Source organism: Lactuca sativa, chromosome 5 (genome assembly GCF_002870075.4).
Source record: "Lactuca sativa cultivar Salinas chromosome 5, Lsat_Salinas_v11, whole genome shotgun sequence".
Classification (NCBI taxonomy): Eukaryota; Viridiplantae; Streptophyta; class Magnoliopsida; order Asterales; family Asteraceae; genus Lactuca; species Lactuca sativa.
The window spans coordinates 192,805,057-192,827,140 of NC_056627.2; the positions used below are offsets into that span (position 1 = coordinate 192,805,057).

The 22,084-nt window shown below is 31.1% G+C and overlaps 1 protein-coding gene across 1 annotated transcript; it reads left to right on the top strand.

Annotated features, from left to right (window-relative positions):
• Positions 1 to 489: 489 nt before the first annotated feature.
• Positions 490 to 7,588, top strand: LOC111904796 (isoleucine--tRNA ligase, cytoplasmic). The gene is made up of 27 exons (XM_023900516.3): positions 490 to 1,131; positions 1,239 to 1,304; positions 1,390 to 1,533; positions 1,620 to 1,828; positions 1,957 to 2,122; positions 2,211 to 2,324; positions 2,412 to 2,509; positions 2,624 to 2,702; positions 2,800 to 2,958; positions 3,081 to 3,170; positions 3,262 to 3,395; positions 3,510 to 3,669; positions 3,763 to 3,846; positions 3,966 to 4,178; positions 4,248 to 4,373; positions 4,456 to 4,593; positions 4,667 to 4,770; positions 4,863 to 4,926; positions 5,019 to 5,107; positions 5,184 to 5,325; positions 5,445 to 5,508; positions 5,602 to 5,669; positions 5,785 to 5,907; positions 5,990 to 6,055; positions 6,335 to 6,446; positions 7,121 to 7,212; positions 7,302 to 7,588. The coding sequence occupies exons 1-27, from the start codon at positions 598 to 600 to the stop codon at positions 7,407 to 7,409; spliced, it is 3,546 nt and encodes a 1,181-aa protein (XP_023756284.1). The 5' UTR covers positions 490 to 597; the 3' UTR covers positions 7,410 to 7,588.
• Positions 7,589 to 22,084: the final 14,496 nt, after the last annotated feature.

Here is a 22,084-nt window from a genome sequence, read left to right on the forward strand (position 1 = left end):
TATAATATTTTTTGTGTTCTGCATTATTTGTTTAAATCTTTATGGGTCTTTAGTTCATATTACATACAATAAGTTGGAATAATTCTTTATTTGAAGGGCTAATTTTAGCTTATTCAGTTATTTATATTCAATTTATTTATTTATTTATTTTGGGTTTTACAGACAATGGATGATCTTTGACTTTTTTTTTAGACATCACACAAGGTTCACATTGTTTTATATAATTGTTTTGCATGTAAATCTGTGCTTAACTTAAAACGTATTTTTATGAAATGTTAGCAAAAAACAATTTTGTTACGAGTCACTATTTAAATTTCAAATTCTTTTACAAAACACACATCAAATTAAAAAAAAAAAAGAAATTTCAATCTACCAACCAAATCCTTTGAAATCGACGAGAATGGGAAAAGAACAATTAAGACAAACGTGGGGAATACGTTATGTTTGGCATTAGCCTGTATTTTTGGCAAGTTACCATCTTCTACACTGGAACCAAAACCCTGCATGCACATTATTTACTACCTTCTACCCTCACATTGTCGCTCATTCACTCTCTGTTTTCATAACGATTAGGGTTTTGATCACAGTTCGCAAGCAATGGATGATGTATGTGAAGACGAAGCTTTCTCGTTTCCAGAACAAGAAGAGAAGATCTTACAATGGTGGACTCAAGTCAAAGCATTCGAAACCCAACTCGAGAAAACCAAACACCTACCGGAATACGTCTTCTACGATGGGCCTCCGTTTGCCACTGGTCTCCCTCACTACGGCCACATCCTTGCCGGAACAATCAAGGACATCGTCACTCGGTACCAGACCATGACCGGCCACCACGTTACACGGCGGTTCGGTTGGGACTGCCACGGGTTGCCGGTGGAGCACGAGATTGACGTCAAGCTGGGGATTAAGAGCAGAGAGGATGTGATTAAGATGGGGATTGACAATTATAATGAAGAATGTAGGAGTATTGTTACTCGGTACGTTGGGGAGTGGGAGAAGGTAATTACAAGAACAGGGAGGTGGATTGATTTTAAGAATGATTATAAAACGATGGATCTGAATTTCATGGAGAGTGTTTGGTGGGTTTTTTCTCAGTTATTTAAGAAAAACCTTGTTTACAGAGGGTTTAAGGTTAGTTCTTCAATTCAGCGTTTCGTGATCTGTTCATTGTCAATTCAATACACTATCTACTCTACAAAACGTTTAATTGTCTTCCTGTATTATCAATTGTGTAACAGGTGATGCCGTACAGTACAGGTTGCAAGACTCCATTGTCCAATTTCGAAGCTAATTCAAATTACAAGGTTTGAATTGAAGTTCTCCTGTTTGCTAATTGCGATTCAAACAATTCTAAACCCCTTAGTATCACCTTTAATTTGTTGAGAGCAGGAAGTACCTGATCCTGAAATAATGGTGACATTTCCAATCGTTGATGATGAAGATGGTGCTGCATTTGTTGCATGGACAACCACACCATGGACACTCCCTAGCAATCTTGCACTTTGTGTCAACTCAAATTTTGTATATGTGAAGGTTAGCAGTGTAGAGTTGATCTACACTTCCATTTTGATTTTTGGAGTGAAAGAAATAGTTGATGTTAAGCCTATAAATGAAACCAGGTAAAGAGCAAATCGAATGGAAAAATCTATGTAGTTGCTGAATCTCGATTATCAGAGCTTCCAGTAGAAAAGGCAAAAAAAGGAACACCTAATGGAGCTGTGGATGACAAAACCAAGGGATCTAGTTCTAATGGTGGAAAGGCTAAAAACTCTGTGGTTGCTTATGAAATGTTGGATAAATTTCAAGGATCTTCACTTGTGGGTAAAAAGTAAGTGTGTTTGTTCTCCTTCATCCTTATCACCAAAAAGTATCACTAGATATTTTGTCTAGATGAACTCAACTTAATCTTGTTTATTGGCACATTAATTAAATCTTGAATAATCCAATTTGTTGCAGGTATGTGCCATTATTTGATTATTTCAAAGAATTCTCAGATGTGGCATTCAGAGTTGTTGCAGATGATTATGTAACTTCAGATAGTGGAACTGGAATTGTTCACTGTGCTCCAGCATTTGGTGAAGATGATTATCGTGTTTGTATGGAAAATCAAATCATTCATAAGGTCTGAAATATGTTGATCACATATGCATTGTATCTTTATTTATATCTTTTTTCAAATAACAAGATCATACTTTTTCTTGTATATCCAGGGAGAAAATCTAGTTATGGCAGTTGATGATGATGGCTGCTTTACAGAAAGAGTTACTGATTTCAGTGGTCGATATGTCAAAGAGGCAGATAAAGATATTATTCAAGCAGTGAAGGCAAGAATAGTTGAATGTTATATAATTATCAAAAGGGGCATTTATGTAAAATGATTATTCCTTACCTTTTGTTATCGATGTATGCAGGATAAGGGCAGACTGGTCAAATCTGGAAGCTTTACACATTCATATCCATTTTGTTGGAGATCTGATACCCCTCTCATCTACAGAGCAGTTCCCAGCTGGTAAACTTTTATACTCATCTTTTGTGCAAAAGACGTGAATACCCTTCTCATCTTTATTATCTTTAATGGGATAAATTGGTATCATAATTAGTTTATTCTTGTTTCTTGGTCAAGGTTTGTAGCAGTGGAAAAGTTGAAAGATCAACTGCTTGAAAACAATGAGAAAACAAAATGGGTTCCTGCTTTTGTTAAGGTAGGTCATTTATAGTGTTTGGTATAATTTAGTCAACGAAGGAATGGAACGACTCATTCCATTATATTTGCAATTCCATTCCATCTTAAAAATACAGGAAAAACGGTTTCACAATTGGCTGGAAAATGCAAGAGATTGGGCTATTAGTAGAAGCAGATTTTGGGGAACTCCTCTTCCTATTTGGATCAGTGAAGATGGTGTAGATATTCAAGTTATTGGTTCTGTTGAAGAACTTGAAAGACTTTCAGGGGTCAAAGTAAGTATAACTAGCAACTACACACATCATGTATTGGATATAAAATTATAAATCCAATATGTAATTACAATGTACTTTTGTGGTTGTTTTAAAGTATATAATATTATCATTTCTTCCCACAGGTTACTGATTTACATCGGCACAAAATTGATCACATCACAATTCCTAGCCCACGTGGTGAAAAGTTTGGTGTGCTTCATCGTGTAGAAGATGTAAGAAAATGAATCATATTTAATTCTCAGAATAAAGAGCAATATTATTCTCTTGATTGATGAATTAATATTATTTGTTGCATGATTTCAGGTATTTGATTGTTGGTTTGAAAGTGGGTCAATGCCATATGCATATATCCACTACCCATTTGAAAATGAAGAATTCTTTCAAAAGAATTTCCCTGGACATTTTGTTGCAGAGGGCTTAGATCAAACTCGTGGATGGTTTGTTTCTCTTCTCTTCTCTTCTTTCATCTACTTTCATTTTGATATAATTTCAGAAACCTGTAACAAATGCATCCATTCATGTCTCTTTATGTTTGAAACAAAAAATGGCAGGTTTTACACTTTGATGGTGTTGTCAACTGCATTATTTGAGAAACCTGCATTTAGGAATCTCATCTGCAATGGCCTTGTTTTGGCTGAAGATGGTAAAAAGATGAGTAAAAGATTGAAGAACTATCCTTCTCCTATGGAAGTCATTGATGAATATGGAGCTGTAAGTTCTTGAAAATTTTTAATCTTGAACCCTAACATATATTTAACCATTTTCAGAAATTATGACTGGAATTATAAATTTGTTTGTTTACAGGATGCACTAAGGTTATACATTATAAACTCTCCAGTAGTGCGTGCAGAGCCTTTACGTTTCAAAAAAGATGGAGTTTATAATGTTGTTAGTAATCAATCTTTATTACCTTATTAAATCTCTTTTTACCATAATGTCTCTTACAAAATTTCACCTTCTCTTTCTCTACTTTTGCTAATTTTTTAAGTGATTGATTACATATGCAGAAGAAAGATGTACTTTTACCATGGTATAATGCGTACAGATTCCTTATCCAAAATGCAAAAAGACTTGAAGTTGAAGGGCTTCCACCTTTTATTCCTCATAATCCAACCACTCTTCTCAACTCACCTAATTCCCTTGATAATTGGATCAACTCATCTACTCAAAGCCTTGTTCATTTTGTCACACAAGAAATGGATTCCTATCGACTCTATACAGTAATATATCTATACACACATATTCTTACATATAAATATGTAAATACTTATATGATACTACTTTTACAGGTTGTTCCTTATCTGTTGAAGTTCATTGACAATTTGACCAATATATATGTAAGATTTAATCGTAAGAGACTTAAAGGTCGAACTGGAGAAGAAGATTGCAGAATTGCACTTTCAACTCTCTACCATGTATGCTTTTCATTTTTCTATTTAAATCATCACATATAATAATCTAATATTACTTAATTAGTTTTAAATTATATTACAATAGGTGCTTTTAACTTGTTGTAAAGTAATGGCTCCTTTCACACCCTTCTTCACTGAGGTTCTTTTTCAAAACATGCGAAAAGTGGTTAATGGATCAGAGGAAAGCATTCACTTTTGTAGTTTCCCTAAAGTGGAAAGAAAGGTTTATACAAATCTTTTCATAGCAATCTTTTCTCCTTAATTCTTGCATTTAATGATTAATTATATTGTTTCAGGTAGGGAGTCGTATTGAACAAAGTGTTGAAAGAATGATGAAAGTTATCGATCTTGCACGTAATATTCGTGAGCTACACAATAAATCTCTCAAAATTCCACTCAGGTAATTAAGTAATTTCCACCTCTCTCTTTTACAACTATTTACGTAATTACCCTTTTCTTTATAACCTAGACTAAATTATTAAATGGTTTCAGAGAAATGATTGTTGCACATACCGATGCTGAGTTTCTTGATGACATTACTGGAAAACTGGGAGAGGTTAGTCAGTGGGTTTTAATTTTGTTTTTCTTGAATGGCAAAATGGTAATTAAATTAACCCTTCATTTAATTTGGTTGAATTTTCACAACAGTATTTGTTAGAAGAGCTCAATGTTTTATCTATTGTGCCATGTAACGATACTTTGATGTATGCTTATTTACGTGCTGAACCTAATTTCAGGTACTTGTATTTTTTTTTTTTAGCACAATTTTATTTTCAAAAATATTATGAGCTTTATTTATGCTTAATTTTGTAGCGTGTTGGGAAAAAGACTGGGGAAGTCAATGCGAATAGTTGCTGAAGCAGTTAAAGCAATGTCACAGGAAGAAATTTTGTCTTTTGAAAAATCAGGAGAAATTACTATTGCTAATCATTGCTTAAAGCTCTCTGATATCAAGGTACTTTGTTACATTTGTTTATTTTTCACTCTTGGTAGATTTTTCAAAGTACAAAATGTTAATAAAAGAGAGAAAAAAAAGTACATGGATATTTTTAAAATGGAATTTTGGTCTTGTAGATCATTCGTGAGTTTAAACTCCCTGATGGGGTGACTGAAGAGGAAATGGGTGGATATGCTGATGGTGAGGAAACGTGACGTGACATCTTTTTTGTAATTTAAAAAAAAAAAATAAAAGTTTAATATTTTTGTTAAAATATTATTTATAACTTTTTAGGTGATGTAACGGTGGTACTGGACTTACGCCCTGATGACTCCTTGTTTGAAGCTGGTTTTGCTCGTCTGGTATTTTACTAAATCGATAATTACATTTGGTAGATAATTATGGTTTATAATTTATTTAATTTGAGACATTAATTTAATTTCTGATGAAAATTCCTCTTAATTATTATATTTATAGGTTGTTAATCGTATCCAAAAGTTAAGGAAAGATTCTAAACTTAAACCCACCGACATTGTGGAGGTCTACTTCAAGTCATTGGATGAAGACACATCACTCTCTTCCAAAATTTTACAATCTCAGGTCATTAAATTTAATAATAATTATTATTGTTATTATTATTATTATGATGATGATTTTTATTATTATTTGTACCTTTTTGCAGGAAGCATACATAAAAGAGGCGATAGGTTCTCCTTTACTTGACTATCGTCTGTGTCCTCACAATGCTGTAAGATTTAACACATACATTACTATATGTAATAATTATTGCTTGTGAATTGTGATGCTATATTTCAAATTAAATTGATACCGATTTATGATGTATATTGAATTAATTTTTTATTTTTCAAAGTTATTTAAAAAAAGTAAATAGTATTGTATTGTAAAAAGCCAATTGTTATTGGAAATCTTTAAAAGTTAAAAAATGGAATATGTCTAGAATATTGGTGTAATACGTTGGAGAAAATTACTGTTTACATTTTTTTTTTTTTAAATTATTGTTTTGTAGGTAATTGTTGTTAAGGAGACGTACCACAATATTTCAAATTGTGACTTTGAGATCATTTTGTCAACACCAACTTTAACATTCAACGATAATGCAATCCTTCATTTATATACAGGTCAACTCTCTCTCTCTTTTAATTTGCTCCCTTTTTTTTTTTTTTATGAATTTCATGATTAACTAATATATTATATAACTAGTTGTGAGACCCGTATATTATACGGGTTGATTAAAACAAAATGGTAAGTACCAACGATTAAATAGAAATTTTATTTGAATTTGAAATTGAAATAAATGAAAATTATGAGAAAAAACATACAAAAAATAAATAAACTAAAATTATGTGTTTAGTGTGTACTAAACGGGTTAATTATAACAAAATGATAAACACAAATGTTTGAACTGTAAATTTATTTGAAATTTAAAATTTGAAATTAATATAGGTTTAATTTATGGAAACTAAATTAATGATATATTGAAAATGAAAATTAAAGTAATGACAAGTGGAAAATAAATATATCTCAAATTATGAAAAAATGACATGTGGCTAATTTTATGAGAGAATGACATGTGGTAAAGTCATTTTCATTTATTAGGGTAGATTATAATATACAAGTATTATGAAAGATTCAGATGCGTGTTTGGATAAGGTGATAAAACCACACCTTTTTTTTTGTCTTACACAAATTGCAATCCACTCTCCTTTTAACAAATTTCATAAAAAAAAATGCAGGGTATTGCACAAATTATAATAATTTTTTAATAAAGCACAAATCTATTTCTTTAAAACAGGGAATGCGAAATATGCAGAGGCATTGAAGGTATATTTGTTATCGAGGGACCACTCCAATCTGAAATTAGAATTTCGACGAGGAAATTGCAAGGTTTTGTTTTCAAAAAGTTTTTTTTTTTTTTAATTATTATTTATTTTCCAAATTTAAAAAACGATTAATTAGTTTTCATTGTGTTATAGATTAAAGTGGATTGCATTGAAAATCAGCCAGCTGTCGATGTGGTCTTGGGGGAACATGTGTTCTTGACTGTTGGGGATTATTACTCCCCAACCACTAACAACAATTGATGAATATAATAGTGTTTTGGTCATTGTAATAGACTAATAGTATGATGGTGTTGTTTTTATAGATTTGGTAGTTTTTTGGTTTAATTTATATACACAACTTGTTTCATAGAAACCACAAGGGGTCAATAGATTTTGCTTGATTTAAGTTCTAATTTGATAAAGATTTCGTTTTGTGTTAAGATTTCTGTAAACCAATATTCATACACCGATACAAAATTCATACAAATATCTTTGTCTATCCAAGTATTAACAATATTTTAATATCTCCATGCCCAACATGAAAGTACAAGAAGAATTTGATGAGTCAAAACAAAAAAAAAAAAAAATGAATACAGGAAGAATAAGCAAAAAAATGTAATGAGGGAGCAGATCAACTTTTCAAAATAAGTAATATTTTGAGGACATCAATATAGAGGAAGAGGAGTAACACTTTCATAAAGCCGCAAAATACCTCAATGGAAAGGAAAGAAACCATTATCCTTAAGGAGAACAGATTTTGAAGAACATCTACAAAAGATCATTTCAGAAGTTATCGAATTTAGTAGTTGTGAAAAAGATGAAGGTGATGAACCAAAAAATGGATTAGATGAAAGGTTGTGCTAAAGATTTACACCGTGCCTGCATGATCATTTGAATGCGTTGAATGCGATTCTGTGTTGAATATGAATTTCAAATCGTATGAATGAAATCACAAAATAAAGTTAGGAATGATTTTTAACATTTTTAACAGGAACATGTGATTTTTTTTTTGTGTTGTAAATGTCTTTTAATTTATTTTTTATTCACTATCAAGGTGATGAATTTTATAAACAATTTAATCTAGAAAGGGTTAAACTATAATTATTCTAATTTGTATATGTTTCTGTATAGTAATACAACCTTTCAAAGATTGTTTTCTATGACTAAGAAAATTACGTTTCTATTTTTGAAATCTCATAAAACATCACATAAGGTTTTTTTGGTTTAACATATTACATCATTAACTCAAACAAAACAACAATGTATAATTTTTCATATTAAATGTTTAACCTAATAACTTGTACTCGATCCTCAACAACCTCTATAAACTGCAATAGCTATGTTATTATTTTTTTTCAAATTATAGCAACATACTTACCATGAAAAAAGAACTTTTAATTTAAACTACAACTTAGTTTTTTATCGGTAACAACAATATACAACACTTAATATCAACATTCTTACCTACATATTACTACATGAACTATATAAAAAGTAGGCTAAAAAGTTAGAATCTAAATTAAGAATGATCTTATTTCCTTAAATATAAAATTTACGATATTATAGACAATTTTTTTTTATTTGATTCTTAAATTTTCTATGTGGTCGTTTTTATATGTTAGAATCAAATTGCATAATTACAATTAATTTTTTTTATTAAACTGTATATGTAGGTATGAAACAACAATAAGTATATTTTTGAAGAAACATTATTCAAAATAATTTGCATAATCTAAATACATGTTAATTTAGTTCATTTCATATACTTTCCTGTAATTTTGGATTTTTTTGTCATGTTACATTCTAAATACATGATTTTTTTTTTCTAGATTTTTAGCATTATGTGTTTTTGATGTTTGCAACTTTGTAGTGTTACGTGTTTTTTTTTTGTCTCATCCTTAGGTTTTTCTATCTCTGATAGGGCTTCATTTTATTATTATTATTATTGTAAACTATCAATTCAATCTATTGCACTTTGTTATGACTTTTATCATCATGATAAAATTCTAATAAATTGTTAATTTCTTGATCTTTTAAAAAAAGATATTCTAACTGGATTATCATTTACTACTGTGGTATTCTATTTTGTTGATTAAGTGATCTATGATTTGGCAATGATGATTTTTACAGATTATGTTTGGACTGATAATTGTTCCTGTCATCAAAAAATACATCCAACGAAAAATGAAAGACGGTTTTTTAAATTAATACCCTCATCCAACTTTAAAGGATCTTTTCTCATCTTTGATGGCATGTAACAAAATTTTGGCTAAAATTTTCAATTTTGTCAGCATATAACAGGTTATGACTTAAATAATGATATTATATATTTGGGCAATCAGGTTTTCATCGGTTCTTAAATTATTTTGCAGAAAGTGGTCCAATTTGGTATTATTGATCTCACAAAAGGCAAGTCTCATGTATCTTTTAGTATATCCATTGAGTTTAATAGTAACTCAATAGTTTCTTGTCTATATTTGTTTTTAAAAAAAATGTTAATTCTTGATTTAATGAATGCAAATAAGTAGGTAGTAAAGGTGCAAGGTATTAAATATGGGATGATCAATGGCTATGTCAATCCAAAATAAAATTCTAAAGTAACAAGTGTTAAATTTAATAGATAAACACTTGTAATGCAGAATACATATTATATTTTCCAAATAAATAACCAAAAACTAACCTCATCCCCAAATAAATTATATTTTAACTAACATCAATAAATTATTATTATAGTGTCTTGATTTTTAATTATATATTATAAAGAGTCGGTTAATATATAGTCAATATTTTTTATATTCGTATCATTTTTGAACTACAAAAACTATATTCAAATAATAAAAATGAAATGGAACATATACAATGGTAATAATGCAAAAATAACCTTCAAATTTGGTATGATACAAAAAAGTAGTCTAAAACTTATTTCTAAAAGCAACAATAAATAACAACGATTTCAAAAAGAAATGAGAAATTGCAACGAACTTTTCAAAACTATCAAGAATATATAATATAAGATCATAATAATGTTAGAAAAACACCGAGTTTGGTCTCATGTGAAAAAAGTAATTTTATATGAAAGTAGGATTCTAGTAATACTAAAAGAACCTATATGTTTTTTATCTGATGCAAAAATGATCGAAATATACTTCTAAATCGGTAAGAAATAACAATGAACTTTTAATTCATTTTGAATAACCATTTAATAACTATATGTAAAAGATATAAATACTCAGCAGTTAAGACCATCGACCTTACTCAAATGATCGCATACATCTTGAAGTAAGCATTCATTTTTCCATTATTTTATCATTATCATAAAATAATTAAGACATCATCATGTGTTTAAATTGTTTAATTTGTCTTATAATAACAAGTAAGTTGTGTGCCAATTATGTATTTTGACATTTTCAATGAGTCACGGACAATATCTAAATCGAGCAAACATAACTGTTTTTATATTTATTTGTTATAGTGTCTTTATATTTAATATTGTAGGAGGTTTATGTGGTTCTTTTCGAATAAACATAAATAAGTTGCTATTTTTTGAAATAAACAATTCTATTTTGCAATATAACCATGAAATAACAATGTATTTTGAAAGTACATTGTTAATGTTGGATTATATTTGCGTAGACCCGTTTTTGTGCATGGTTAGCTATATATAGATGTTTCTCATGTCACAAGTAAAAAAAGTTTGAAGGTACTTTGTGACGAACAATATCGTTCAACTAATAAAACAAAAAATATTGTCTACGAAGAGGTCCTTCAACGACTATATATATTTACCAACTTCAGTATATTTTCTACACATTTCAATAATACCAATAACCTTGATTTTCTTATAGTTATTTTGCAATATCTATATACAATTATATTTTCTTTATGCGCTCCCCGCGTTTAATGCGTGTCATAATCTAGTTACTTTCTATAGAACATTCATATATTTCTTTAGGCAAACTTTATATAATAATGTAGATGTAGATATTTCCTTATGTATTTTTTATTGTACCGAAAAAAAAACTTTATTTTATTTCAAATTTTTTTAAACCTATCGTTATAAAAGATAATTTTTAAAATAAATAAGGTTTATTTTTTTCACAGTTTAATTAAAATAAATAAAAAGATAATACAAATTATTAACAAGTTTTGTACTAAGGCATACTAATTTTTAAAAATATTTATAAATGTGTGGTGGTTCCAAATATAATTACCAAAACATGGTATTTTGGTATTTATAGTTACTTACCAATTTAAATTAAATGGAATATACATAAATCAATTTCACTCGAATTTTTACTTACTTTAAACTAGTTTTACAATAAAAAAATGAGCTATAGATAATATCTATCCACCATAATTTTTAATTTTATACTATGAATTTAAAATATAAAATTAAAATTAAAAGAAATGATCATGTCTTTATTATATCAAAGTTTTTTTTTCTTTTTATTTTGTTAAAATAGTTTTTAATTAAGAGCATGTTTGCTCGAGTGATTAATAAAATCACTTAAACTTGTTAAAAACAATTTTAAGCTAAATTATCAAGTAATAAATATTGAGGATGTTATTTTTTCTTAATAATTCTATATCAACGAGTGTTTAATTCTTGACAAAACAACATATAATTTCATTTTTTTCTAACTTTTATGAATAAAAGCATAATCACAAATGTAACAAAACTAAAAACAGCCATCAAAGGTCATAAATACAAATATACCTTGCATAAATCTTATACAATCAAACATCACTAAAAAAATTCTAATAAATCCTACTTGATCAACCACAATTACACATCAGGTCGTTTTCTAGGTTTAGAGGGACATGTTTTTTGATTATGACTGCTTTGTCTACACAATCCACAAAGATTAACCTTTTTCCCTTCTTTAATATCCATTCCATTTCGTAGCCTTGTCGAGCGAGGACGACCTTTTTCCTTTCGTTTTAGCTCTGAATTTGGAAGCATTTGTCTAATAGATGTCTCGGGCCAATATGCTTAATGAGGAACCGGGAAAAACTCAGGTGCCCAAGTAGCTGAATACTCAAAAATTGAGTAAAACTGTTGAATATATTGACTCGTATATAAAGAAAGAAATGCACATGCACTCAATACATGAGAGCACGGATATTTATATATTTCCCACTTACCACAAGTGCAAGTTTTTTTCTCCAAATCAACTACTTGCACATTTTTTCATTTTTGAGTAACCACCTCAAATATTCCTTGCGCTTGGTTGAAAGATTTCAAGGTATGTGAACTAGCTTTTGTCATTGATGCTGCTTGTTTTGCAACAACGTGTAGAGTAAACACATCTCCATTAGCTTGAGCAGTATGTCCCAAAGAACGCCTCACATCAAAGTAGTGAACCAATCTATAGAATGCAATCTGCTTACATCGAGGGCCGGAACATCCTTGATGGACCCCTGATAATAAATGAAATTCTTTCGTGGACCAAAAAGGTCAAGAAAAAGGTCCTCCTCTTCAAGGTTGATTTTGACAAGGCTTTTGATTCGGTGAATTGGGATTATTTGGATACGGTGCTTTCCCAGATGGGATTTGGAACTAAATGGAGGGCATGGATTCAAGGATGTTTGGCATCTTCACGCGCTTCTGTCATTGTTAATGGATCCCCAGCAAAAGAGTTCAGCTTCACATAGGGCGTCCGTCAAGGAGATCCGCTCTCTCCTTTTCTCTTTATCACAACCATGGAAGGATTAAGTGTGGCAATCAAGTCAGCATGCGAGCAAGGTCTCTTCTCTGGAATACAAATACCCAATGGCGGACCTAGAATCTCCCACCTTTTCTACACCGATAATGTTATCTTCATTGGCAAATGGTCTAGAACTAACATCACAAATCTTGCTAGAATACTCAAATGCTTTCACGCGTCCTCCGGTCTCAAGGTTAACTTTACCAAATCGCGAATGTTTGGTGTTGGCACAACGTTAGGGGAAATGAATCGGTGGGAAAACATACTCGGATGTGAGGTAGGGAAACTCCCTTTTCAATACTTAGGGGTTCCAGTAAGTGCCAATATGAACTTAAAAAAGAACTGGAAACCTATAATTGATCGATTCAACACAAAACTTTCAATTTGGAAAGCAAAAACGTTATCTTTTGGAGGCAGGTTGACGTTGCTAAAAGCGGTCCTGGGTAATCTTCCAACATACTACCTATCTCTTTTTAAAGCCCCGGTGGGGGTGATAGAATCACTGGAAAAGATCAGAAGGCGTTTCCTGTGGGGTGGGCTTGAAAATAGATCCAAAATTCATTGGGTATCGTGGGAGCGAGTTACTACTTCACTTGAGAAAGGTGGACTTGGGGTGGGATCTCTTCACAATCTTAATATTGCACTTATGGTCAAGTGGTGGTGGAGACTAAGAGTGGACAAATCTGCCTTGTGGTGTAAGGTCATCAATGGGATACATAATCTTAAGAAGCGGGCAGCCGACCAATTTTCAAAGAAAAATATATGTGGAGTGTGGAATAACATACCAGGGGCCTCGAACGAAGTTCAGAAAGTTGGATTGGAACATAACAATATTTTCAAAAAGGCGATTGGGAATGGACAGGACACACTGTTTTGGATGGATGTTTGGTGGGGAAACGAAACTTTAAAATCAAGGTTCCTGGAATTATTTTACATTGACTGCAGGAAAAGATGTCGAGTCAGTGATCGTATATCAGACGATGGATTCACATGGGATTGGAAGTCGAACCCCATGGCACCATACTTGAACCGAAACCTAAGCCATCTCGAAGCGTCGTTGGGGCAAGATCGTATATCAAATAGACCGGATACTTGGAGTTGCACAATCGGAGTAAATGGGTTGTACACGGTGGAGGCTTTCAGGAATAAACTGGACGAATTTACCCATATCTTACCTGGTCCTAAAGTTGAATGGATGAAAGAAGTCCCACTCAAAGTACGGTGTTTTGTCTGGAGGGCCAAATGGGGTAGAATCCCATCAGCGCATGCTTTGGAGGTTAGAGGGGTTCAAACATCATCAATAAATTGTGGCTATTGTCTGAATTGTGTTGAAACAGCAGACTATATTTTCACTCAGTGTGAGTTAGCAGTTACAGTGCGTAATTGGATCATGAATTGGTGTGGTACTAATCCGGGATGTATTGATAGCACGGAGAAACTCTTACTTTTTGCATCAAACTGGAGTCAGTGCTCGAAGAAAAGGAAAATACTTACAATGATATGTTACGGGATGATCTAGAGTCTTTGGAAAGCCCGAAATGCTAGGATTTTCAATCAGGAGAAAATGAGTCCAAACCAGGTCATTGATGTCACACCCCAAAACCAAGAACGGCGGAAACGTTCTGGGGCGGAGGACGTCATGTAAAGTATCACAACACAGTAAATGTAAATAAGCAAACAACATCATCCATTGCATTAAATATATATAATTTTAATACAAGCATGTTCTGTACAGTTTTAGACACCAAAAATATATAACGTAAATCAAAATAATAATATGATGAGTCTAGAATGCGCTCCATCATCTCAAAAGCTGGCATCGGTACCTGTCTACTGATGATCTGAGAATACAAGTTATTTTGAAAGAGTTTATCAGCATTAAGCTGGTGAGTTCATAAGTATTTTAATGTCGGTGTTTGTTTATCAAAAACTTTTGAACATGTCATAGGTATAAGTTGTAAAATATATGTAACTGTTTGTAAAAGTTTGAATCTCTCAGAAAAACTTATATTTTCTATTAAAGTAGCCTTCTACCAAGGCTTAACTGTTTTCTATGCTTGTTTGATGTAACAGTGTGAAATTTCCCAAGCGTAACTATCTTTTAACAAAATATAGTTTGTACATTGAAGTTTAAGTGAGGTTATCACTAAAAATGTAATGGGTAAATCCTTGTAGTACTGTAGTTTTGTATTATAGGAACTACTGTTGTACTAACTACCTTAAACCGGATTTATATTAAGGTATAATGTGATAATTGCACCATACTATCGACTGATAACAACGACATAAAGAACGGTCGTAATAATGGAATGACGTTTGGCACCCGCAGACCTGCAGGTCCGGCTGTAGCTAGCAGCAAGGTGTAGGATAGTCAATCCAGTATAGATCTATACGCAAACTCAACGCTCTCCCTCCAAGAGAATTCTGCTTACAACTCGGGCCATGACATTTAAGGCATGCTCCGATATAGTGGATCACAATTGTTAACGTATTAATGTGAGGGTAATGTTCCTCGTTCTAGTATAGTTGTATATGTTCTCATAGTAATGTAATGTATAGACTCATGAATGAACTGACTCATTGATCTAAGAGATGTAATAGTATGATCCTGTGTTACCCCAATGGTAACTCACTAATGATGTGGCTAGTACGTATGAATATGGAAGTACTTTTATGTCTATATATGCATATTGGATATATAATTAATATTGAAACGACCTTCGGATGGTCACCCGAAATCCCACCAGACCACATCCAAATCGAGAAAAAGGAAATAGGGTGGATGGCCTTCCTAAGCCCTTTAAACATTATTTATACATCTATACATATATGGACATGCAATTTATAATATAAAAGCATAAATAAGTTTTTATAAGACATTTGAAACATAAGTATTATTTTTAAAGAAAGATCGACTTGATGTCAATCTATAAAACAATTTGAAGGCATAGGTTTGATTAAAACAGTTTAAGTATAAGGATCATTTGTTTAAATCACAGTTGTAATATAAATTTGAAAAGTAAATGGGTTTGTAAAACATTTTGAAGTAAAACAGTTTGATAGACAGTTTGAACAGTGATAAAATCACTGGTTTCCCTAGTTATTAATCACATGTGATTAATGCAATCACATGTGATTGAAGCAATAACTATAAGTATTTAACTTGTATCCCCCCCTTGAAAGCATATAAAAGAATTTATAGAACATTTAAAAGGTAAATTAAGGGGTATGAACTCACTTGATTGATTGAAGAAAGCGAGATGGAAAACCGGGCAGAGTTTCGTCTCGGAAAACGGATTTTTCTCGGGATTCTCGGGAATCTCAGGAGTAAAATCGACCCTCGGGACTTGAGCAAAAAGACCAGAGCTTCGGGTTTGAACGGGCACGGAAATCGAGGCAAGATTGTGAGAGAAAGAGAGAGAATGAGCAAAATTTTCGGAAAGCCTCGCATCCCTTTTATAGGGGTGCTGAACCGCCTCGGTACGCTAGGCGTACGAGGGTACGCAGCGCGTACTGGGACGTCATTGCTTACGCACTTCGGATGGGAGGGCGGGTCGGACGGGCGGGTCGGAAGCTTCGCATAGGGCGACGTGGACGATCCGAGGCCCTTGATCTGAGTACGCGGGGCGTACGAAGGTACGCAGTGCGTACTCCGGTCCTATCCGATGACTCCCCTTCAGATAATACCGGGAATTTATAATTAAATTTATATTTATTTTAAATAAACTTCTAAAATTCATATCTCCTTCATACGAACTCCGTTTTTGACGTTCTTTATATCCACGCGAAGGTGAGACTAAGATCTACAACTTTCGTTTAAATTCCGTTGGCAAATTTCGAAATTATTTTTATTATTTATTTATTAAAATGACGTGTTTAAAGAATTTCTTCAAAAATTCATAACTTCCTCATCTGAAGTCAGATTTTAGGGTTCTTTATATGTACGAAAACCTTGATACGATTCCTACTACTTTATTTAACCCAAATAAGATTTTAGGAAAGCTATATTTTGACCTAGATTTGATTGGTTTTACATTACATTGTCTCGAAATATCGAGTTGTCACATCATCCCCCCGTTAGAAGGAATTTCATCCCGAAATTAGAATTTAAGCAAGTAAGAAATTACAAACAACTAAGCAAAAAGGTGAGGGTATTTCAGTTTCATCTGATCCTCACGTTCCCAAGTGAATTCCGGTCCTCGCCTGGCATTCCAGCGAACCTTCACGATAGGGATACGACTTTGCTTTGTCTGCTTGACCTCACGGTCCATGATCTCTACAAGGTCTTCCACGAAGTTGAGGCTCTCGTTGATCTCGATCTCGTCGAGTGGGATTACAAGAGTCTCATCGGATAGACACTTTTTCAAGTTAGATACGTGGAATGTAGACTATCGATTCAATCTATTGCACTTTGTTATGACTTTTATCAGCGTGATAAGATTCTAATAAATTGTCAATTTCTTGCTCTTTTAAAAAAAGATGTTCTAACTGGATTATCATCTACTACTGTGGTATTCTATTTTGTTGATTAAGCGATCTTTGATTTGGTTATGATGATTTTTACAGATTATGTTTTGACTGATAATTGTTCCTGTCATCAAAAAAATACATCCAACGAAAAGCGAAAGATGATTTTTAAATTAATACCCTCATCCAACTTTAAAGGATCTTTTTTTTAATCTTTGATGACATGTAACATAATTTTGGCTAAAATTTTCAATTTTGTCAGCATATAACATGTTATGACTTAAATAATGATATTATATATTTGGGCAATCAGGTTTTCGTCGGTTCTTAAATTATTTTGCAAAAACTGGTCTAATTTGGTATTATTGATCTCACAAAAGGCAAGTCTCATATACCTTTTAGTATATCCATTGAGTTTAATAGTAACTCAATAGTTTCTTGTCTATATTTGTTTTAAAAAATGTTAAATCTTGATTTAATGAATGCAAATAAGCAGGTAGTAAAGGTGCAAGGTATTAAATATGGGATGATCATGACTATATCAATCCAAAATAAAATTCTAAAGTAACAAATGTTAAATTTAATAGATAAGCACTTGTAATGCAGAATACATATTATATTTTCCAAATAAATAACCAAAAACTAACCTCATCCCAAAATAAATTATATTTTAACTAACATCAATAAATTATGATTATAGTCTCTTGATTTTTCATTATACATTATAGAGAGTCGGTTAATATATAGTCAATATTTTTATATTTGTATCGTTTTGAACTACAAAAACTATATTCAAATAATAAAAATGAAATGAAACATATACAATGGTAATAATGTAAAAATAACCTTCAAATTTGGTATGATACAAAAAAGTAGTCTAAAACTTATTTCTAAAAGCAACAATAAATAACAACGATTTCAAAAAGAAATGAGAAATTGCAACGAACTTTTCAAAACTATCAAGAATATATAATATTGGATGATAATAATGCTACAAAAACACCGAGTTTGGTCTCATGTGCAAAAAGTAATTTTATATGAAAGTAGGATTGTAGTAATACTAAAAGAGCCTATATGTTTTTTATTTGATGCAAGAATGATCGAAATATACTTCTAAATTGGTAAGAAATAGCAATGAACTTTTAATTCATCTTGAATAACCATTTAATAGCTATATGTAAAAGATATATAAATACTCAACAATTAAGACCATCGATCTTACTCAAACGTTCGCATATGTCTTGAAGTAATCGTTCATTTTTCCATTACTTTATCATTATCATAAAATAAAAAAAGACATCATCATGTGTTTAAATTGTTTAATTCGTCTTATAATAACAAGTAAGTTGTGTGCTAATTATGTATTTTGACATTTTCAATGAGTCACAGGCAATATCTAAATCGAGCAAACATAACTATTTTTATATTTATTTGTTATAGTGTCTTTATATTTAATATTGTAGGGGTTTATGTGGTTCTTTTCGAATAAACATAAATAAGTTGCTATTTTTTTGAAATAAACAATTCTATTTTGCAATATAACCATGAAATAACAATGTATTTTGAAAGTACATTGTCAATGTTGGATTATACTTGCGTAGACCCGTTTTCGTGCATGGTTAGCTATATATAGATGTTTCTTATGTCACAAATAAAAAAAGTTTGAAGGTACTTTATGACGAATAATATCGTTCAACTAATAAAACAAAAAATATTGTCTACGAAGAGGTCCTTCAACGACTATATATATATTTACCAACTTTAGTATATTTTATACACATTTCAATAATACCAATAACCTTGATTTTCTTATAATTATTTTGCAATATCTATATACAATTATATTTTCTTTATGCGCTCTCTGCGTTTAATGCGGGTCATAATTTAGTTACTTTCTATAGAACATTCATATATTTCTTTAGGCAAACTTTATATAATAATGTAGATGTAGATATTTCCTTATGTATTTTTGATTGTACCGAAAAAAAAAACTTTATTTTATTTCAAATTCTTTTAAACCTATCGTTATAAAAGATAATTTTTAAAATAAATAAGGTTTATTTTTTCACAGTTTAATTAAAGTAAATAAAAAGATAATACAAATTATTAACATTGCAAAGATAATTTGTTTTATTTTCGCTAATATAATTTGTAAATAGTTAAATATTGTTCAATATAAACATACATATTTTCTATAAAGTGGTTTTGAGTTGTCAAAAATAAAAATTGGTTTAAAACTTATAAAGCTGTGTTTACTTTTTAGGTGGTCAGAACCCTATTTATAACCAAAATATTTTGATAAAAGTTTAATTAAGTAAAATATGATTTTATCATCTCTATGGAAATGACCGCATAATTTCTTTTGGAGTTATTACTTAAAATTCTTAACATATTCTTTCTTTGAAAACTCATATCGAGTTGACGACATTGTAGTATAATATACATAACTTTTATAGTTTAACCAATTATTTAAAAATAAAAAGTAGTTTTGGAACTTCATAAAAATGAACATAGTTATAGAAACTCATACAAATATTATATTTTACAAGTAAAAAGATAATTAAATCTGAAAACAAACTAAAAATATATATCCGAAACTTAAATATGGTGAAACAAAAAAAAATGTTTTTTTAATTAAAGAAAAATATTTAGTGGTTTGTTGACATGGCTAACGAATTCAATTAGTCATGCTAAAAAAGAAAAACATGAACAATAACTGAACGAAAAAAATAACCAATTGGAACCATTTACCAAAAACCAAATTACACATTAAATCGAACAATATTTGTTTGATTATGGTTAATTTTGACTTTAAAAAAAAACTCAAAAAACTATTCAGTTATCTCAACAAGATATACAACTAGACATTATTGGGTAGATTTAAAAAGTCCTTATTGAAAATAAATTTGAATGTCATAGTACAAAAAATAAAGTGAAATGGAAAAATCAATACCAAATGACTGCAATTGAAGTGTTTATGCAGATGAGTTATGAAGTGAAACAATCTATATCCATCGGAAAGCTATAAGCCATAAACATTCACCAATGACGATTAATAGATGCGAGTGATGAATAAAATACAAATGTGTCAATACAATATAAATTTATTTTATTCATAACTATTAAATGCTAAAAGCAAAATTAAAAACCAAAAGCCCTAAATGCTAAAATCTAAACATTAACATCTTAAACTTAAACATTAAACGATTGAACCCTATGACTACACCGCTAAGATCAAGTAACCAGATGTTTGATAAAAATATTATTAAAGTAATTAATGGTTATTAACTATTTCGATACATTGTGTTTCATTGGAATACGATGGAATACCATATGTTTCCAAAATGAAATCATTTGCGACCCACCAAAAATAAATGTTGAAAATGAAATCTTCACCCCGAACTTAATGTCTTCCGCACGAAAACTATTCGCCGTCCGCTGCATCGTGCGGGTATTCTACTAATATATATATATATATATATATATATATATATATATATATATATATATATATATATATATATATATATATATATATATATATATATATATATGTATATATTCAACATTTCTTGAAATTTAAGAGGTATCACTATTTAAATATAATGTACAATAATATTAAGCTTACAAGCTTTATCGTATACATGTATCTAAATTTATCTTATAGTACCTAAATGTATATTACGGTATTACCTTCTCTTTAGATGTCACCTTAATCTCCTATGCACACAAAAGTTGCTACCAAACCACATCTCACCCGTCTCTCTCCTTGGTCACTTTAGTCTCCGACAACCCTCTGTTACCACCAACTTCATCACATTGCCGATACAACCTAGAAGACTTTCAAACTCCATTCCTTTCCCCATTCACCCTCACGACATCAACCAAATGTTCTTTCGTCTCAACTGGACAACCATCCTTTAGGAGTCTTCCACTGGTGATGGAGTCTGTCACCCCCTTTGTTTTAAACACCGCCATCTCCTCTTTATACCATAAACTGTAACCCTAACCCTAATTCTCCTCCACCATAGCCACCTATCTCCAAAAAGATCACACACCATTCAACATAAATAAACCCCAAACTAGGATGTAACGCCGGTAGATCCAAGGCTAGTCAATTTAGAGATAATAGGGGTCGAAAACGAATTTTCGACAAAAGATTATTTAGAATAAATAATCTTAACCAAGTTTTAGAATATGTCTCAAGGATTTCGTACATATAAAGAACGCCGAAATCCGAGTTACAACGAAGAAGTTATGACCAGTCGAAGTTTTTTGGCAAAACCGACACAACACCAGGAAACGTAAAATAATGAATTTACGATAGAATAATTTTTGGCCTTAGTAATCTAAACCAAAGTTGTAATATACATTAAATCGAGAGCGTCCATAAAAAGAACGCCCAAATTTGACTTTGTATGAGGAAGTTATGATTTTTCGAAGTTTCGGCTTAGCAGTGTACGGCCCAAAACTCGAATTTTAGATCGAAAGGTTTTTGGCCTACATGACCTAAATGATAATTGAAGATCTCATTAATAGAACTCAATGATAAAAAGACAGCCGAAAACGGAGTCCGTATGAAGGAGTTACGAATTCTTCGCTGTCATTTAACAGTCTAATCTCCTCCTACTGTTAAATTTAAGACCGGTTAAGAATTAGCCGACGGAGTCTAAATGAAAGTTTTAGATCTTTTTTTTACCTACGTGTGGATATAAAGAATGTCAAAAACAGAGCTCATATGCGAAAGTTATAAATTTTTGA

Bases quoted from the DNA above. Each gene is read 5' to 3' on its own strand.
- LOC111904796 (XM_023900516.3), top strand. From the start codon at position 598: ATGGATGATGTATGTGAAGACGAAGCTTTCTCGTTTCCAGAACAAGAA. The intron at 2,510-2,623 runs GTAAACTTTTAT...TTCTTGGTCAAG, and splicing joins TACAGAGCAGTTCCCAGCTG to GTTTGTAGCAGTGGAAAAGT. The intron at 6,447-7,120 runs GTCAACTCTCTC...TCTTTAAAACAG, and splicing joins AATCCTTCATTTATATACAG to GGAATGCGAAATATGCAGAG.